This window comes from Impatiens glandulifera, chromosome 6, assembly GCF_907164915.1.
Source record: "Impatiens glandulifera chromosome 6, dImpGla2.1, whole genome shotgun sequence".
Taxonomy (NCBI): domain Eukaryota; kingdom Viridiplantae; phylum Streptophyta; class Magnoliopsida; order Ericales; family Balsaminaceae; genus Impatiens; species Impatiens glandulifera.
Window position 1 is genome coordinate 19776714 of NC_061867.1, and position 21144 is coordinate 19797857.

General features: G+C 32.0%; 1 protein-coding gene across 1 annotated transcript; it reads right to left on the bottom strand.

Annotated features, from left to right (window-relative positions):
• Positions 1-1967: 1967 nt before the first annotated feature.
• Positions 1968-2324, bottom strand: LOC124943321 (chaperone protein dnaJ 11, chloroplastic-like). Its single transcript, XM_047483849.1, has one exon. It carries the CDS (start codon positions 2322-2324, stop codon positions 1968-1970), a length of 357 nt encoding a protein of 118 aa, XP_047339805.1.
• Between the last annotated feature and the right edge of the window lie 18820 nt (positions 2325-21144).

A 21144-nucleotide genomic window follows, 5' to 3' on the forward strand; every position in this document is an offset into this window, starting at 1 on the left:
TCATTAATACTTTTTATTTTATTATTACTTTCCACCTAATTTGTATGTTGACAAATTATAGAAAGTTACTCTTTTCCCCCTGAATTCCACAAGGACAGTTCAATTGTTTGAATTAGGTGATATTTTATCTTTAATATTATTTATTGACCATTTTTAGCAGGTGTGTTCAAAGAATTGTTGATAAATAATTAAATTTGAAGTTGGTATGTTTGTTTCATTTACTATAATATTACTAAAAAGATTAAGTGACTCTACCTATCATAAACTCCTACTTACAAAGTTAGAATGCTTTAACCTTAAAAATTAAAAAATTCAACAATATTAAATAAATAGAAAAAGTGTACTTTTGTGGAAAGAGAACAATGGGCTCACCTAGAAATTAATCCTTTGGTTTTGAATTAGACTTAAAGTCAAAGAATACATTCTTTTTTGAATTTTTTTGTTTTGATTTTTGTTAAGTATTAAATTAGATATTATTTTAAAACAAACTTAAAAGCAATTGTATAAGAAGATGATGACAGTGTGTTTCATTCACATTAACTTTGTAAAATAAAAAAAAAATAAAAAAAAAATGTAAAATGATAATAGATGAATATATAAGAAAGTGGCTATTTTAGTGAAAGAGAAAGATCACTACTTTTACTTACTTTAATTTCTCTTATACGTGAAACACGCATATGAACATCTTTTTGTTTATTCCGACACTAATTACTCAAGTGGGAAATTTAAAGTATACTTACTGCCTTTTGCCGAGGAAACCTCTTCTAACAATTAAACCCCCATTTAGAAATAATGTTTTGAACTAAACCCGTAGAGAAATGGAAATTAAAATAATGTTTATTTATTTTTTATAATTATTGTTTGAATTTTAAGTTAGCATTATTTTATTTCAATTTAATACATTTTAATCTAACATGTATTGATTTATTAGGCATTCACTCTTTTTGAGTTAAAATGAAAATATGGTTTATGAAGAGAGTCTTTTCTATTCTAGAACATAAATAGAGAAAAATGTATTTGATTTAATTTTCATTAATAATATTTTTATTAGTAAGATTTTAAATTTCAAAATCTTACTAAATTACTCATGAGAATAAATTTAAATTTTTATTACTAAATTTTTAAAGTGTCCGGATTGCCGGGTCGAGAGTTGTGGTTAGTTTAAATGGATACTTGGGTCGGATTGTGGGTTGACCCGCCCATAAAAATTTTACCGTAATATTTTTTTCACGGTTTTTTTATATTATTACTCGTGCAAATGCACGTGATACATGTTAGTTTCTTTAATGTAATATTTTCACTTTTTAATCAATTTAAAATATTTATAAATATATAAAATAATATTTTCATATTTATAATTAAATTTATCACATCTTATTTTAATATATCACAAAAAGTGAAAAATAAATATAAAAGCCCTAAAGATACAAAAAAAGATACAAAAAAGGGAAAAATAAATATAAAACCAAATTAGAAAGAGGAAATCTCGGTATAATATTGAGATATCGGAGAGAGAAATTTTATTTTTTAAATCCAATTAGGTGTTGATCTAACAACATTCATGACACTAATAAATTCAATTAAGTGCTAATAAATCCAATTAGGTGTTGATCTAACTACATTTAAGATGAGATCAGTTTTTCCAAAATTTATGTTCTACTTTGGAGCACTTTCACAAAATATGTATGTTTTTTTCTCAAAATATGTAAGTTTTTCCTTCTCTCTCCAATACTAGATGATATAATGAAACATATCATTTAGAACAGCAAACCACAAAATTCATGTTCTTAAATGACATAATAAAATGTGAGATAATTAAGCTAAATCAATATATTAGTACTAACTACTACCAAATTATTACTCAAATTGTTTGGTTTGGTTTCCAATCAATCATTTGTTCAGAAGAAATTCAAATAAAATATTCACAATTTCCCAATCAATCCTACACAATATACTCAAACATCTATCTACCAACATTGATCCGTTTCCCATCTCTGTCCCTTATAAAATCTCGAATCATTCACATACGAACGTCCAAACATTCTCCGTCCCGATCCAACACTCAAACTAAGATCATACACATTCCTCGCCACCGGATCAGAAAGCGTCTCATAAGCTTTATATATCTCAATAAAATCCTTTCCATCAGAAACAGCTTCCGATGCATCAGGATGATACATCTTCGCCAAACTTCTATAAGCCAACTTGATCTGCAACGGCGATGCGTCTCGTTTAACTCGTAACACTTCGTAGTGGCTCGTCAGTTTCTTCGTTTCCAACGCCGACGGCGGCGTGAAAGAGATGGCACGAATGGAGGATGACATTTTGGAATCAGATCTGAAGGAATAGAGATTTAGGGTTTTGAATTTGCGATTTTATGAATGAAAATGGTTCTAGAGAGAATTGGGTATTTATAGAAGAGGGCATGTGAAGTGGTCTAACTAGCTAGCCTGTGGGCGCATGCAGTTTTTCATTGTTCCGTTGTTCGTGGGTAAATGCCAAGCTTGGGCCTCCTGTTTTATGACATTATTTCCGGATTTTAATTATTCATTTATTTATTATTATTAAAGTATGATATTTTTGTACGGATATAGCCACTTGTTTGATAAAATATTTGTTTAATAATAAAAGATGATTGATAGGATAGAGGAAGTGAAAAAAAGATTCAAGAGGAAATGGAAATGACATCATGTTATTGGGAAAAAGGTATTTTATTATTTTTTTTTAAATAATTAGATTACATCATTTTATTTTTATTTCATCATCTAAATTCTCTCTTTATCTTTTTTTTTTTTTATAAGGATTAAAATTAGTTTATAAAATAGGAAATATGAATTATTGAATATATAGAGTAAGATATTTACTAAATTATCAATTAACTCATTAATTTGATATATACAATTTGCTCTAGATATAGATATCAAATTATCAATTAACTCACTAATTTGATATATACAATTTGAACTAGATATAGATGTATGATAACATCGGATTTAAATTTCTTAAAATGACATGTGACCTAATAAGTTACCGTAAGCTTTGAGTATAAATCTAATCCCTCGTTTAGTAGTCTTCTTTATAAACGACAAAAGTTAAGAACCTAAGAACTAAGAACGAATTCAGAATTTGAAGTTGGAGTGCGTTTGAAATTTTTTTGGTGAATTTAAATATTTTTTTGAAATTTTATGAACGAAACAAGTGTATTTAGCATAGGTTTTACCTATTTTTTTTTAATTAGAAAAATAAATAATTTATTAAATTTAAAAATCAGGGGTTATGGGTTATCATAATTTTTTTTTGTGTGGGTTAGCTCACATCAATCTAATGTAGATCCGCTTTTGTACAGACTCGAAAATTCTTTACTGAGTAATATTCATTTGACAAATTCGAGTATTTTAAATTAGGTTCGGGTCATTATCGAAAATGGCGAGAGTTTGAAGTTCCGATTCAGAGTGGACGAACACATCCCATTACCCTAAACCAAATTTAATCTTTATTTTTTTTTTATTTAAAATGTATAATGTAATGTAACTTGTAATGGCCTATAAATATAGGCTGCTGTAAATCTATTTTGTAAGCTTAATAACTTTTTGAACTCATATTATAAGTATGTAATCTAACACTAATATTATAAGTATGTAATCTAAATCTATCATCTTTTTTAATGGCAGATAAATTTGCAACTTTCATTTAAATAAAAAAAACTTTTCCACTAGGCTTTGATAGATATTGGAATAATTGGATTTGGTATTTAATGGGATGAAAACATGGCATAGTACGGTTCTAGTCGACGATAGAGTCAGATGGTGCAATTTAGAAAATTAGATTCGGAGATGGCTAGTTTTAAAAAACCGGGTTCGAAGATAGCTAGTTAGTTATTTAGCGATTACATTCTCTTATCATCCCTATTATTCTTCTAGAATTTGAAATTCTTTATTTCTTTGAACATTAATTTTTTTTATAAATATTTAAATACAATTAAATAAACCCTAACAATTATTCCAATTTGTATATTTTTATTATCATAAATATAAACAAAATATAATTTTAATTAACATCTTAATTATTATTGAATAATAAATTTAATATTTAAAATAAATTATCCTAACCAAATAAATACAAACACTAGTACACAATTCAACCGTCCTCTTGGGTAAGCATCATTCATTCATGTACTTCTTGAAGCTAATATTACCAAATTTAATTACCAAAAACATATGATAATATAAACAAAAATATAAATTTAATTAAAATCTTAATTATTATTGAATAAATAGATTTAACCTTTTTAAAAAAAAAATATGTATATGTATATTAAAAATGAAAAAAAAACCGTTTAATCATAAAAAAAAGCATGACATAAAAATAAAAAATAAAAAATAAAAAGTAATAAAAAATAATACTTAAAAATAATAAATAGGGAGATTGGGAAAGAAAATGATATCATGATATTGAATGAAAAAATAATAAATGTGAGAATGAAAAAAGAAAGAGAAATTTTATTATTGTTTTAATCAATTACACGTCATTTCTTTCATCATTTTCACCCAAATTCTCTATCCCTATCTTTCTTATAATAAAATTGATTAAAATTAGTATAAAAATAAAAAAATATGAATTATTGGATATATAGAATAAAATATTAAAAAAATTATCAATTTTACTAATAATTTGATATATACAATTTGCTCTAGATATAGATAGATGATAAAGGACTTAATATGATCGGATTTAAATATATTAAAATAAATGTGACTTAATAAGTCACTCAAAGACTGACTTATACACTAATTGAGAATTTGAAGTTGGAATGTGTTTGAAAAAAAATATTGGGTGGGTTTAAATATGATTTTTGAATTTTATGAATGAAATGAGTATATTAGAATATGCTTTTATCTTTTTTGAGATTTAAAAAAAAATAATCTATTAATTTAGAAAAGAAGGGTTAGGTTAATGTAACTATTTTTTTGTTGTGCTTGAGCTCACATCAGCCTAATATAGATCCGCCTTTATACGAACTCTTAAATTCTATACCTGTGAATATTCGTTTGACAAATTCAAAGTATTTTAAATTAGGTTTGAGTCATTATCGAAAATGAGAAAAGTTTGAAATTTTGGTTCAAATTAGACTAACCCAAAACCGAATATAATCCATATTTTTATTTATTTAAAATGTATATGTACTATAACTTGTAATGAGCTATAAATATAGGCTGCTGTAAATCTATTTTGTAATTAAGCCTAATAACTTTTTAAACTAATATTATAAGTATGTAATCTAACACTAATATTATAAGTATGTAATCTAATTCTACCATATTTTTCAATGGCAGATAGATTTGCAACTTTCATTTAAAGAAAAAAAACTTTTCCTCTAGACTTTGATATATATTGGAATAATTGGGTTCTATATTAAATGGGATGGAATCAGAGATTTAGTATGGTTTCAGTATGAGAATATGGTCGAATAAAAAATTTGGTTTGGAGATAGCTAGTTATATATCCAGCGAGTATATTCTCTTATTATTCCCATTATTCTTTTCGAATTTAAAATTCTTTATTTCTTTAAATAATTAATTTTTTTATAAATATTTAAATACAATTAAATAAATACTAATAATTGTTCCAATTTGTATATTTTTATTATCATAAATATAAACAAAATATAATTTTAATTAACATCTTAATTATTATTGATTAATAAATTTAATATTTAAAATAAATTATCCTAACCAAATAAATACAAACACTAGTACACAATTCAACTATCCTCTTGGGTAAGCATCATTCATTATTCATTTATGTACTTCTTGAAGCTAATATTACCCAATTTGATTACCAAAACATATGATAATATAAACAAAATATAATTTTAATTAACATCTTAATTATTATTGAATAATAATATTTTTTTTTTGAAAAGGTATATGTATATTAAAAAAAACCTGTGTAAATAACAAATAAAATATAAAAAATAAGAAAAAACAATATTTAAAAATAATAAGTGGGGAGATTGAAAAAGGCATACCATCATGTTATTGGATGAAAAACAATAAATATGAGAATTAGAGAAGAAAGAAAATTTTTATTATTTTTCAAACAGCTATACTTCAGTTCCTCTCACATTTTATTTTTTTAAACAATTACACGTTAGTTATTTCTCTTTTCTTCACCCAAATTGTATCTCACTATCTTTTCTTATTATAAAATTGATTAAAATTAGTATAAAAATAAAAAAATATGAATTATTGAATATATAGAGTAAAATATTTAAAAAATTATCAATTTAACTAATAATTTGATACAACCTAAGTTCTATAGTTATGAATATTTGTTTGACAAATTCGAGTGCTTTAAATTAGATTCGAGTCATTATCAAAAGATGAGTTATAGGGATGAAATTTGGGAGAAGAAAAGAGGGAAGTAATGATGTGTCACTATATTATTGGTTGGGAAAAAGATAAAGGTGAGAAAAAAAAGAGAGAAATTTTGTTATTTTTTCGACTAATCAAATTGTGACACGTCATTCTCTCAACATTTTCTCTCCCAATCAATTCTCTTAGCGAAAATAGGAAAAGTTTGAAGTTCCGGTTCAAATGGACAACCCGAAACCGAATTTAATCCATAATTTTTTTAATTTAATATGTATATGTACTGTAACTTGTAATTAATGGGTTATAAATATAGGCTCCTGTAAATCTATTTTGTAAGCCTAATAACTTTTTAAACTAATATTATAAATATGTAATCTAACACTAATATTATAAGTATGTAATCTAATTTTTTTCAATGGCTGATCGATTTGCAACTTTAATTTAAAGGATTTTTTTTTCAGCTAGAGTTTGAAACTTTAAATATTGGAATAATTAGGTTCGATATTTAATGGGATGAAATCAGATACATAATATGTTTTAGTTTGAGGATATGGCCGAATGATGTAATTTAGAAAATTGAGTTCGGAGATAGCTAGTTATATATCTACATTATCTTGTCCTCCCAATTATTCTTCTCGAATTTGAAATTCTTTATTTCTTTTGAATATTTTTTTTATAAATATTTAAATACAATTAAATAAATACTATCAATTGTACCAATTTACATATTTTTATTATCATATTTATAATATAAACAAAATATAATTTTAATTAACATTTTAATTTTAATTATAATTAAATAATAAATTTAATTTTTATTTTTTGAAAAGGGTACCTGTTTATTAAAAATGAAAAAAATTGTTTAAACATAAACTATAAATGATGACATGAAAATAAGATATAACAAATAAAAAGTAAAAAAAAAACAATACTTAAAAATAATAAGTAGGGAAATTGGGAGAGAGAATGACATCATGTTATTAGATGGAAAAATAATAAGTGTGAAAAATGAGAGAAGAAGAAAGAGAATTTTTATTATTTTTTAAAATAATTGCACGTCATTTCCTCCTTAATTTTTTCACGAAAATTTCTTCTCCCTATCTTTTCTTATAATAAAATTGATTAAAATTAGTATACACATAAAAAAAAATATGAATTATTAGATATATAGAGTTAAAATATTTAAAAAATTATCAATTTAATTAATTATTTGATATATACAATTTGCTCTAGATAGATGTATGATAACCGATTTAATATGATTGGATTTAAATATATTAAAAAAATGTGACTTAGTAAGTTAACGGAAGCTGTGTATAAATCTCGCCCCTAGTTTAGTAGACTTCTTTAATAACGACGGAAGTTACATGCCTATGAACGAAGGGTATATTAGAATGTTTTTTTTTTTTTTTTATTATTGAGAATTAGAATAATAAATAATCTATTAATTTAGAAAATAAAGGTTATGTTATTTGAAACGATTTTTTTAGTGGGATTAAACTTACATCAACATAATGTAGATCCGTCTCTATACGGATCCATAAATTCTATACTTATAAATATTCTTTGACAAATCCAATTTATTTAAAATTAGGTTCGAGTCATTATCGAAAATGGGAAAAGTTTGAAGTTCCAGTTCAAAGTGGATGAACCCAAAACCGAATTTAATCCATAATTTTTTATTTATTTAAAATGTATATGTACTGTAACTTGTCATCGGTTATATTTTATAAATATAAGTTGCTGTAAATCTATTTTTGTAAGCCTAATAACTTTTTAAACTAATATTATAAGTATGTAATCTAACACTAATATTATAAATATGTAATCTAGTTCTACCATCTTTTTGTAATGGTTGATAGATTGGTAACTTTCATTTAAAGAAAACTAACTTTTTTGTTAAGCTTCTATAGATATTATAATAATTGGGTTCGGTATTTAATGGGATGTAATCAGAGACCTAGTATGATTTCAATTTAAGAATAGGGTTGAATGGTGTAATTTAGAAAATTGGGTTCGGATATAGCTAGTTATATATCCAGTGAGTATATTCTCTTGTCATCCCCATTATTCTTCTTGAATTTAAACATTTAATTTTTTTTATTAATATTTAAATTCAACTAAATAAATATTGTTAACTTAACTTAAATAAACTTATTTTCCAGGAACGGTTAAGAATTACAACCGGTCAGAATATCAAACCGACCAGAAAAAGCAAATGAACAAACCTGAAGTTATCAGGTTTATCAAACCGGCCAGAAGAAGCAAATGAACAAACCTGAAGTTATCAGGTTGAATATCAAACCAGCCAGAAGAAGCAAATGAACAAACTTGAAGTTATTAGGTTGAATATCAAACCGGCCAGAAGAAGCAAATGAACAAACTTGAAGTTATCAGGTTGAATATCAAACCGGCCAGAAGAAGCAAATGAACAAACCTGAAGTTATCAGGTTGAATATCAAACCGGCCAAAAGAAGCAAATGAACAAACCTGAAGTTATCAAATTGAATATCAAACCGGCCAGAAGAAGCAAATGAACAAACCTAAAGTTATCAGGTTGAATATCAAACCGGCCAGAAGAAGCAAATGAACAAACCTGAAGTTATCAGGTTGAATATCAAACCGGCCAGAAGAAGCAAATGAACAAACCTAAAGTTATCAGGTTGAATATCAAACCAGTAGACTTAATGAACCAAAATGAAGAGAAGACTACTTAGAGAAAGAAGTCAAGAATATCAAACTAAGTACAACTTACAAATCGGTGCAAACAGATACTTTGTGTATTTGCAGAAGATAACATCAAAGGATTAGACTGTGACATTGCCATATCCATACAAGTCTGATGATACTCTGCAGGCTGCAGAAGATTGCCTGTAGAGATCTTTCCACTCTGGGATAAGTCAGAGACGCAACCTTTCAGGTGCAGGCAACTGTCCAACCGACAGTTGCTATATTAAGTAAAAGACAAACCTAGCCGGTTTGACCTATGCCTTGGAAACAAGAACCACATTTAATGCAAGGCTGAACCTCTGCTCAACTAATCAGACTCAAGAATGACCCTGAAGGTATCCGTTGAAGAAATGTGACCGTTGGCACATTTCATCTATAAAAGGAGCTGAAGAGGCAAAGCATAATAGATACGAAAAACCAAGATACAAGACAAGATAAATTAAGTGTGTTTATCTCTCTACAAGATTGAGAGCTTAAGTGTGATTACAATTTCTGTGAGAATTGTAAGAGTAATTATCGAGCAGTAAATAAGACTCGATTGTGTAGTGTGGTTGAGTATTCCTTAGTGAATATCCTTCTCGCGATTTCGAGAAGAAGGGGTGACGTAGGAGTTTTATCTCCGAACATCCATAAAAACCTGTCTTGTGTCTTTTTTTCCTGTTAGGTCTATTTTCTAACCGACTCAATATCCTAACCGACTCACAAATCCTAACCGATTCGTACTATCCTAACCGACTCGTACTATCATAACCGACTCAATATCCTATCCGATTCGTACTATCCTAACCGACTTACCAATCCTTAAACCGACTTTCTCCAAATCCTATCTCTATTCATCCTGTGTGTGTGTTGCTTCAACCTGAAACGAACCACTTCCGCACTTGAACTCGGTTCAAGGGTTTGTGACAGTTTGTAAAGTATTGAAACACGGTGTTAATCTCTAACCGGATTAAACACCAACCGTTAAGTGTTGTTAGAAGGATAAACCGGTCAGACCCCGGTTCTCCATCCGCGATCTAGATCCTAACAAATATTAACAATTGTTCCAATTTGTATAATTTTATTATCATAAATATAAACAAAATATAATTTTATTTAACATCTTAATTATTTTTGAATAAAAAATTTAATATTTAAAATAAATTATCCTAACCAAATAAATACAAACACTAGTACACAATTCAATTGCTACAATAAATTATCCTCTTGGGTAAGCATCATTCATGTACTTCTTGAAGTTACTATTACCTAATTTGATTACCAAAACTTAATAATTGATCTTTCCGAAGTTGACAAGGCGAAGACAAGTACAATTTCAAATAATAATTGAATCATTTAAACTCTACCCTGTTAAATAGTTAAATTGTTTAATTTAGAAGGTGTTGTGTTTTTATTTCCAAATAAAGACAAAGATTGAATCATTTTATAAGATGTGGCAAGTGTTTTAGATAAAAAAAGAAAAAAATAAGAAAAAATAAGAAAAAATAAGTGTATTTATCTTTTTTTTTTCTTAAATGATATTATTTATATTTGATTGACTCAATAGAATTATATAAGCAATTTCTTAAGACTACAAGTGGGTCGTGATTTAATTACTGCAATTTTTTTATTGACCTTTTTTAAAATGTTGGAACTCGATTAATGCAGAACCAGCTGCCAAGAATCGAAATATCATTCATATCATTAATCCATTTTTTTTTGTCATCAGGAGTGATTTTTTTTTGTCATCATTTTGAAAGGAGTGATTAATGTTGGCTCTAGCTAATGAGATGAGTGTTGGGTAACCACCTCATTGAGGTTGAATTAATAATATGAAATATATAATATATCATCATATATTATATTATTATATATTATATTCTCTTATTATACATTATTATATATTATTTTCTCTTATTATATATTATATAATAAAAAACAAGATACAACAAGAAAATACATAAAATCAGATAATAGAGAATAAACAAAGGTAGAGTTAGATATTTAAAGTTTCAGAGACGATCGACCAGTCAAACAATATCGGTTTTGGTTTGAATCATAAGTGGTGAATCCTTGCAGAGTTCTCTACAATCAAACAGTCTATATCTTTGTTTAGACTTCTCTCAGGTACTCGTATGAGTATTCCACTTTGGTGAGATCTTTTTCTTGTCATTATTGTTGTAATCCACCGTTAACGGTGAATACTTTATAATAGTAAACCTTTAGGGTGCTAGAGAAGACTTTGGTGTAATTCACTTTAATTTAGTGAATGAGTTTTTAAGAGGTCTATGAGTCCCGTGATTTTTATCCTTGTTAGATTTTCCATGCTATAATTCTTGCGTTTCTATGCGCTTAGTTTTGTTGTTTACTATTTGATTCGATTCTCTTGATTATCTCATTGTGACATGCAAAGAGGGAAATCACAATTATTCTGCAATTATCAGAAATGTGTTTTTCCTAATAAGTGATATTATAGCAAGGTTGAACTGATCAATTTTTGTGTGTGCCCAATAGAGGAATAAAATTCGATCAGGATGATAAAGCTAACCTTAACGAACTTTTTGGTCTGGAAACGCAAGATGCTGGATTTAATGATTTGTAGGGATTTGTTTAGGCTTGTACATGGCATGACAAAGACAGATGCGGTTAGCGATGAAGATTGGAAAATTCTAAATTGGAAAGCAGTTGCCACATAGAGGCACGTCTCGAAGGGGAAGCGTAGTAAGCGTAAATGTACGATCAGGTAGTGGGTTGACCAAAATATTTTCCACCACATTGCCAAAAAGATCACTGTGTAACCACTTTGTAAGAAGTTAGAGTTGATGTTTGAGAAGGGTTCTTCTAGGAACAAGAGGATGATAATTCGACAACACGTGAACTTAATGTACAAAGACAATGGGAGTATGACAGAGCACACTAGCATGTTCAATGACTTGGTGAATCAGATGACATCAATGGAGATGACTCTTAATGATGAACTATATGCTCGACTACTTTTTAGCTCGTTACCAAAAAGTTGGGAAACATTGGTGATTTTACTAAGCAATTCAACGAAAGATGACATTCTAACCATGAACATGGTTAAAGATAGTATTTTCAAGGAAGAGGCTAGAAGAAGACGGAAAGGTGAACAAATTCTAGAAGCCTTAGTAGGTGAAAACTTAGAGTCATGTGGAGGGAGTAAGAATAAATCTTTACACGACAAAAGAAAAAAAATGACTTGAACAAAGGAAGATCGAAGTCTCGTGGTGGTCTTAAGTGTTATCACTATAACAAATTAGGGCACATGAAGAGAGAATGTCAAATATGGAAACGAGAATAAAATGAAGGACAAAATGGTGAAAAAGAAATACACCGACGCTAGTTGAATAACATTTGAGAATATCTAATCGGGAGAGTCATATATCATTCCAATGAGTATTTATTGCTCACGAATGGAGGAGAACCATAATCTTACCAAGATGTAGTCAAAGTTGTTCACAAGAACGAGTTGTTGAAAACCATTCAAGAAGAGATGCAATCCTTACATGATAATCACACGTATAACTTGGTAAAACTATCTCAAGGAAATAAAACACTAAAAAATAAGTGGATGTATAGGTTGAAGACAGAAAATTATAGCTCACAACTTAGGTACAAGGCTCGATTAGCTGTAAAGGGTTTTGGTTAGAAGTAAGAAATCAACTTTGAAGCAATATTCTCTTCGATGGTAAAGAAGTACTCAATCCGAGTTGTATTAGGGTTGACTGCACACTTTAACTTATAAGTTGGACGATTTGACGTGAAAACTTTTTTTCTTCATGGTGAATTGGAAGAAGAGATTTATATGGAGTAACCCGGATGATTCAAAGTTAGAGGCACAAAGAACAACTTGTGTGCAAGTTGAAAAAGAGTTTGTTTAGACTCAAGAAAGCTCCGAAGTAATGGTACAAGAAATTTGACTCGTTCATGATGAGTCATGGATATAGTAAGACTACCTTAGATCACTACGTGTTTACTAAAAATACTTAGATGATGACTTCCTCATTCTGTTGTTGTATGTTGACGACATGTTAATCACTTGTCATTATGTCGCCAAGATTAACAAAATAAAAGTAGAGTTGAGCAAGTCTTTTGCAATGAAAGACTTAGGATCAACAAAGAAGATACTTGTAATGAAGATCTTGCATGACAAGAAAAATGGGAAGTTATAGATATATCAAGAATGCTATATCGAGAAGGTTCTTGAACGGTTTAACATGAGTACAACGAAAGTAGTCAACTCTCTACTTGCATGTCACTTCAAGATTTCTACAAAGTAATGTCTAACAAGTGAGAAAGAAGAAGAGAAGATGAGAAAAGTTCCATATACATCTATAGTAGGAAGTTTGATGCATTTTATGGTTTGCACCAAGCCAAACACCGCTCATGTAGTTGGCATTGTTAGCATATTTCTGTCAAATTCATAAAAAGAGCACTAGGAAATAATTAAGTGGATACTGAGGTATCTGAAAGGCACTTCAAATGTATTTTTATATTTAGGTAGTGAGGAGCCTATTCTAGTTGGGTACAGAGACTCAAATATGACTAGCGACGTTGATTCCAGAAAGTCTATTTCGAGATTTCTAACGACCTTCGTAGGAGGAGCTATCTCTTGATAGTCCAAGTTGTTGAAGTGTGTTATTATATCTAGAACATAGGCAAAGTATATCACAATTACCAATGGTTTTAAGGAAGCATTGTGGATGAGAAGGTTGTTAAAATAATTGAGTCTGTAACAATAAAAGTACACGGTGTACAGTGATATCTAGGGCACTATTCATCTCTCTAAAAACTCCATATTCCATTCGAGATCCAAGCACATTGAAGTGAGGTACTACTAAATTCGAGATGTGCTTGAGACTAAACAATTGAACTTAAAGAAAGTTCATACCAAAATGAATTCGATATAATGACGAAACCTTTGTCAATAGAGAAGCTTGTCGGCAATGAGTAGGCTTCTTAAAGCCCACCCAATGATCTAGAGGGGGAGTTTGTTGGGTCTAGCTCATGTGATGGGTGCTGGGGTGACCAGCCTATTGAGCTTGGATTAATAATATGTAATATGTAATATATAATATATTGTGGAATTTGGCATAAATTTTTGAGGCCAATTTGGTGTGCATCAATGTTAGGTACAAAAAGGGTAGGAAGATATGTACGATTATTTGTTGGATTAAAAAAGTCATGAAATCACATAATGGTGAAGATTTCAATCAAATCGTATTATTATGGAAATGTTAACTAAATTGCCACGAGATCATATCATGGTGGAGATTCCAAAAATATCACATGATCTTTACCCTAATTATGAATTTTAAAAGACTATATATATACATTGTAAACAAGAAGAGTGGTTTGAGACTAAAACCTAGAACAAACAGAGAGAGTTAGAGTTTATAATCCATATTATAACTCTATTAAATCGATTTTTCGAAAGTAGGACGTAAGACATTGTTGGTCCGAACCTAAGTAAGATTCTTGTATCATTATTTCGTTCTTTTTTACTTTTATACTATTTTTCTACATTCCACTACGGTTTCTATTATTCCGCTTTTATTCTTAGGGTGATAGTTTCACTACAAATTGATATTAGAGCCAAGTTAGACTAAGGCGGTCACAGTTCGATTTTTTGGTGAGTTTTTTCTTGATTCGGTCAATTATTTTGAAGATTTATGATGGGGTCGACTTCTAAAGTTGATATCGAGAAATTTGATGGGACGAAGGACTTTTAGTTGTGGAATATGAAGATAAGGGCACACTTAGACAACATGGGAGTTGCTAAAGCATTCGAGCAAAATCGCAATTACCGCCTCGATGGACGCGGAGAAAAAGATGGAGGTGTTGGAACTATAACACCTTGGTTCTTAGTCTTAGTGATAAGGTGCTACAAGAGGTTACTAGTGTCACAATGGCAACAAAGGTGTGACTTCATTTGGAGTCTTTGTATATGACTAAGACACTGTCGTCTCGGATCTACATCAAGTAAAGATTCTTTAAGTTTAGAATGATTGAGAGTAAGGACTTGCAAACACATCTCAACGATTATGTCAAGATTCTCCTTGATTTCGAAAATATCTGGGAGAAATACAAGGATTAGTATAAGGCCTAATGTTTTTGAATTCTTTACTAAATTCGTATGAGACGTTCGTAGACATACTCGAGCATAGGAGTGAGGAGCTTACCCCGATGATGTGATGAGTGCATTGAGATCGAAGGACCAAAAGAAGAAGAATGAAGAGAGCAATGTTAGTGGATATGGACTCTTGATTCGAGGAAGAACCGAGAAATGAGACAATAAAAGCAATAAGAAAGGCGTTCAAAGTCTCTCGGGAAGAAATATACTAAGTGTTACAACTGTGACAAGGAGGGTTAAGCGAGATTTTCCAGATTTGAATAATGACAAGAAGAAGAGCGAAGAAGTGGCGATTGTTCAAGAGGTCGAGAATGGGTACTAAAGTGTATACGTTCTTATTGTCTCCACTAATCAGTCCTATAAGCGTTGGTTTATAGATTCCGGGTGTTCGTTCCATATGACACCTAATGAGAGTTGGTTCGAGACTTATGAGAAGATTTCAGTGGGCGAGATGTTGTTAGGTAACAATAAGTCTTGCAAGGTAATGGGGATCATAATAGTACATTTGAAGATGCATTATGGAATCAAGAGGGTATTGACGGATGTATGACACATCTCAGACCTTCGAAGGAATTTAATATCTCTCGGTTCACTAGACCAACTTGGTTTTGCATGGAAGGGTGAGAAAAACTATTGTAGGTCACAAAGGGGTTGTTAATGGTAATGAGAGGCATGCAAGAGAAGAGTCTTTACGTATTTAGAGGTAACACCTTAGTTGGTGATATGGTGGTAGTGGTAGAGCCTCAAGATGTATAGGCCACAAGTCTATGACATAAGAGAATGGGGCACGTGAGTGAGAGAGTTTGAAGGAGTTGAGTAAGAGAGGCTATTTTGGCAAGGAGAAACTTGATGATTTGGAGTTTTGCGAGAACTACATATACGGTAAAGCTACAAGTGTGATGTTTGGGCGGTCGGTTGAGGTGACTCGGGAGACACTCAATTATATTCACTTAGACTTGTGAGGGCCGACGAGGATTGTAACTTCAGGTGGAGGTCGATACTTTATCACCTTTATTGATGATTGTTCGCGCAAATTTTGTATATACATCTTTTTTGGGGAAAAAAATAGGACAACAAATTAAGTATGTAGCCCACAAACATACTTAACCATTTAACTAGGCGCAAAACTTGCCACCTGACAGGCTCGAACCCAGGAACTTAGGGTTAATATCCACCACTTATTACCGCTAGGCTAAAAGATGGATGTATATACATCTTAAAGCACAAGGATGAGACATTTTCTAAGTTCAACGAGTGGAAGAAGATGGTAGAGATTTAGACCGAGAAGAAGGTTAAATAGCTCCAATCAGATAACGGTTTGGAGTACTTAGGCGAGGAGTTCAATCAATTTATCAAGGAAGAATGAATTGTTCGTCAAAAAACTGTCTGACAGACACCGCAAGAGAATGGATTGGCAGAGTGAATGAACAAAATGTTACTTGAGCATGTCTAGTGTATGTTGTTTGAGGTCGGTCTACCGAAGCAGTTTTGAGGTGAGGTAGTTAACAATGTGACTTATCTTATCAATCGTTGTCCATCGACAAAATTGAAATGCAAGACACTAAAAGAAGTTTGGAATGACGCTTCTCCAAAACTCAATAACCTGAAGGTATTTGGGTGTGTGACTTACATCCACCAATGAGATGGAAAACTTGATTCGAGAGAAAAGAAGTGTATGTTCGTTGGATACCCCGAGGGAGTAAAGGGTTGAAAACTACTTTACAAGGACGGGGAGATGACCAAATGCATCATTAGCCGTGACATGGTCTTTAGGGAAATCGAGTCCTATTATGGAGCAACATAGTGAGTCGAAGCTAGCGAAGTCGCTAAAGAGAAGACCGAATTTGAGGTAGAGTTCCTAGGAGGGATTACTAAAGAATCGATAGACATAGGGAAGGCTAATGAAGATGATGAAATAGAGGGTCATGTAGAGGAGGAATGTACATATTCGAAAGAGAACCTTAACTCTTACCAATTAGAACGAGATAGAGACCGTAGGACAACTCGAGCTCCAAAGAGATTTGACTACTTCGATTTGATGACCTTTGTATTCCTTGTGGAATATAATGTACAACATTCAAATCTGAGATTGTTTAGAGAAGTGATGGAGAGCAAGGAGAGAATCGAATGGTAGCGTGCTATGGTGGAGGAGATAACATCGCTTGACAAAAATGAGATGTGGGAATTGGTGGACAAACTCAAGAATCAGCTAGTGGTTGGTTCAAAGTGGATGTTAAATTGCAAAGAAGGTGTAGAGGATCGTAACAAGCCAATATTTAAGGCGAGATGGGTGGTTTGTCAAGTGTGAGGTCATAATTAGTTGTTGGTTTGACAAATACTTGAAAATTTGAGGTCACGAGATGGAGGTTGTTTGTTGAGTGTGAGGTTGAAATTATTGGTTGGATTAGCGAGCATTTGAAAGTGTGAGATCACGATGTGTTTTTTCTAGTGTGAGGTCGGAATTAGTTGTTGGTTTGGTGAGCATTTGAAAGTGTGAGGTTACGAGATAGAGGTCGGGTGATGAGCGTTTTTTCGAATGTGAGGTCGAAATTAGTGATTGGTTTGTCAAATATTTGAAAGTGTGAGGTCACGACAAAAACGCAAACCTTATTTTCGGACATCGGCAGTCCGATAAATATCAACGGGAAGAAGAAGCTCTTCAAATATACTTTCTACCTTTTAAATGATATCCTGGAGAAATCTATTCAAGGGAGAGTAGGGTCTTTCAATTCCTACACTCAAGACCGGTTTGAGTATATGGTGGCCATAACTAGAGGGATGCTAGTAAATTGGGCGTCCATTCTCTTCTCCACTTCTTGTCAGATGGTTTCTCTATTGAGAAAGTAGAGTGTGTGCTTTTCAGTCCAACTCGACTAGCTCTTGGAGCATCTGCAAGTCATAGTAGGCGGGGGTGTAATTGTTAACCCGTGCCGAATAATGACGTGTGTAACCGTGAAGAACTTCTTGGCGTGTATGAATATCGTCAAGGAATCGAAGTCTGGGTCCTCTACTCAACAGACGAGTGGGCAGTCGATCACTCCGTCCAAACGATATACGACTTCTAGTCGTAAGACTCATGTGAAGAGGGCTAAGCATTTTGTCATGGAGTCCTCCATGAGCTCCAATAGCCAGAAGAGGGCACCCATTAAGGAATCTGGAGAAGTTGACTCCATTCCTAATAGGGCAAGAGTCGAGGAAAACCCTATCGCTACTATTACTTTGTCCTCGATCTCTCCGTCGCAATCAGCCAATGTTGTGGTTAGCCCAATGAAGAAGCGAGCTAAGACGTCTGCGTCTGGTGCTGATCAGACGGAAACTAACACAACTCAGCAGGCGGAAGTTATCCCAACTAATCAGACGGAGAAGTCTAAAGATGTTCAGACAACCTCCAAGGCTACTCCACCTACAATCTTGGATGACATTTTTGCTGATTAGCGCGAGAAGATGTTGAAGTCGCTTGCCCATGCTAATGTTCAGACGGCTTCCAAGGTAACTCCATCTGTTCCTCTGGTTGTAGCGCTATCTATTGAAGTCCCCGTAGTGAAACAAGCTAATGAACCAACTGTTGAGCCAGTTGGTCTTCTCTGCTGAACTAGTGGCAGCCGAAGTAGCTGGTACCTTTGACGTTGTCTTTCCTGAAGCAAAGCAGGAGGCTGTGTTTTCGGTTGCTGTTGTTATTATTAAAGAAGCACCTGTCCAGACGGATGCTATCCCTACTACTACTGTCATTATAGAGAATGTTCTATCTAAGAACATGTCTCCATTTGTCTTGTTATTGGTAGCCTGAGGGACTTAGAGCATTTTCTTCAAAGAACCAGCTCCGATTCCTTAACTTGTTGAAGTTATAGGAAAGGAAAAGGCATGGCTGAATTCATTCATGAACACTTATCCAAAGAAGATCAGATGCTCGACCTTATCATGGAGGATGTCGAGGTGAAAGCAGCTAAAAAGATCGAAGTATTTGATATGTGGATGAGCCACATGCTCCACTCTCCATACTTTGAAATTATCACCAATAAAAAAAATAACAAAGGAGTGGAAGGAGCTGTTGAAAATGGAGAAGTCAATCTTCTCCTAGACAAAAATGAAAAATGTCAACGAGGCTTTTAAGCGAAGAGAGCTCGTAGTGACAAATGCGAAAGGGCACGCACTTTATCCTCTTTTATGTCAAGAGAAAGCAAACTTCACTTCCATTGACAAGACAATTCAAGTGGTTGCGAAGATCCTTAACCGCCTTAGTTTGCTAATGGAGTCATATTGCTCCACTGCCATGCATTTCGTTCATGGAATCGAGTCATCTCGATTCAAGGCTCTTCGGAACAAACCATCGCGTGTAGAGCTCAACTTCCTAGAAGATGATGAGCTAGTAATATGCATTGATGACATGCCTTCTCCTCAAGAAGAGCCTCGTCAGATCTTCAGAGTAGAGTAAATGCTCTCGCTAGATGAAGAGTATGAGGCTCTTTATTTCATCGAGCAAAATGAATCGTCCGTCGAGGAAATGCGATTCTCTGCCTATCATTATGTTGAGAAAATGCCCCTCCCGTCTAAAGTTCAACAAGCACTTCCTCTTGCTGAGGAGGTTAACTCTCCTACGTCTAAGCAGGCGCCTATGCCTATTCAGAAGGGAACGTTTGAAATTCCCCCTCGTCCGAACCAGAGTAGACACCATCAATTGAGGGGAACCCTCAAAGCCGTCTGAACAGGAGAAAACCCCGTATGCTGAGGGAGAACATGTCCCTTCCCAAAGGGCATCTGAAGCCGAAGTTGCTGAGTCTTTTTCTTCGTCTGATGAGAAGGAATCTGAAGAAATACGGCCATCTCCTCAACAATCCAAACGTCCGTCTCCCATACATTCCAAATCCAACTCCCTCCTTGATCAACGTCTTCGATCCGAAGATATAGCAAGCTACGTTATGGATTTATGCGCTGAGATCCAAGGAGCTAAAGATGACTCTAGGGCAATAATCAATTCTTCCTAAGCACCCGCACAAAACAAAGAACTAGAGCATTCGATATAAGTAAGCTTTCATGCCAATCCTCTTGCCGTTTAGAAAAATATACAGAAAAGAACTTCGCCATCATCACGCCGCAGATTACGGAAGTCTGATCTTGAGACGCCCTTGTCTTCTCCTCTTGCCGCCTGGTTTCAACTTTGCATTCTTCGGACCGGACATACACAACACAAAGCAGATTAGTAATACTTTATTCTCAGTCTCTTTCCGCTTTTCAACAATGATGACATTAGGCCTCTTGAGTTGGTTTAAGCACGGTGGTATATTGATTCCACCACCTCCTGATGATATATTCCCATCTTAAAAATGATTGTTACAAAGCCTATAAATTTGATAATAAAATAATTGGATAAAATATGAATATATATATATATATATATATTCTTGAATTAAAAAACTAATACAACCCTCAACATTAAAACGTTTTAAATGCAAATTTAGTTATGATCTTTTTTTATCTAGACAATATTCTTATCATTTTATACATCTAAATATGAACACCACCAAAATGAGGAATTGAATCTAGGTTGGAGCACTTTTATAATTTAGGACCCAGACTTTTACATTTCTAGAAAATATTCAATACCCATTTATTAGGTATATATATATATAGTGGGAGTCTAAAATTATATATTTTATCTCGTTTCCATATATATATATATATAAAATATGTAATTTTAGACTACACTTAATGTAATTTTTGTTTTACCTTATTATACTAGTTTAATTTATTTTTAAAAAATATTTTATTTTTTATTTATATTTCCAAAATTTTTTTACTCCATATTTTTTTTATGAGTGTTAATCCCATTTTTTTTTTCAAACCAAGAAACATATCCTCTATTTCATGGAGGATTATGGACGGACTATATGATGTAGTTGTACTCAATCT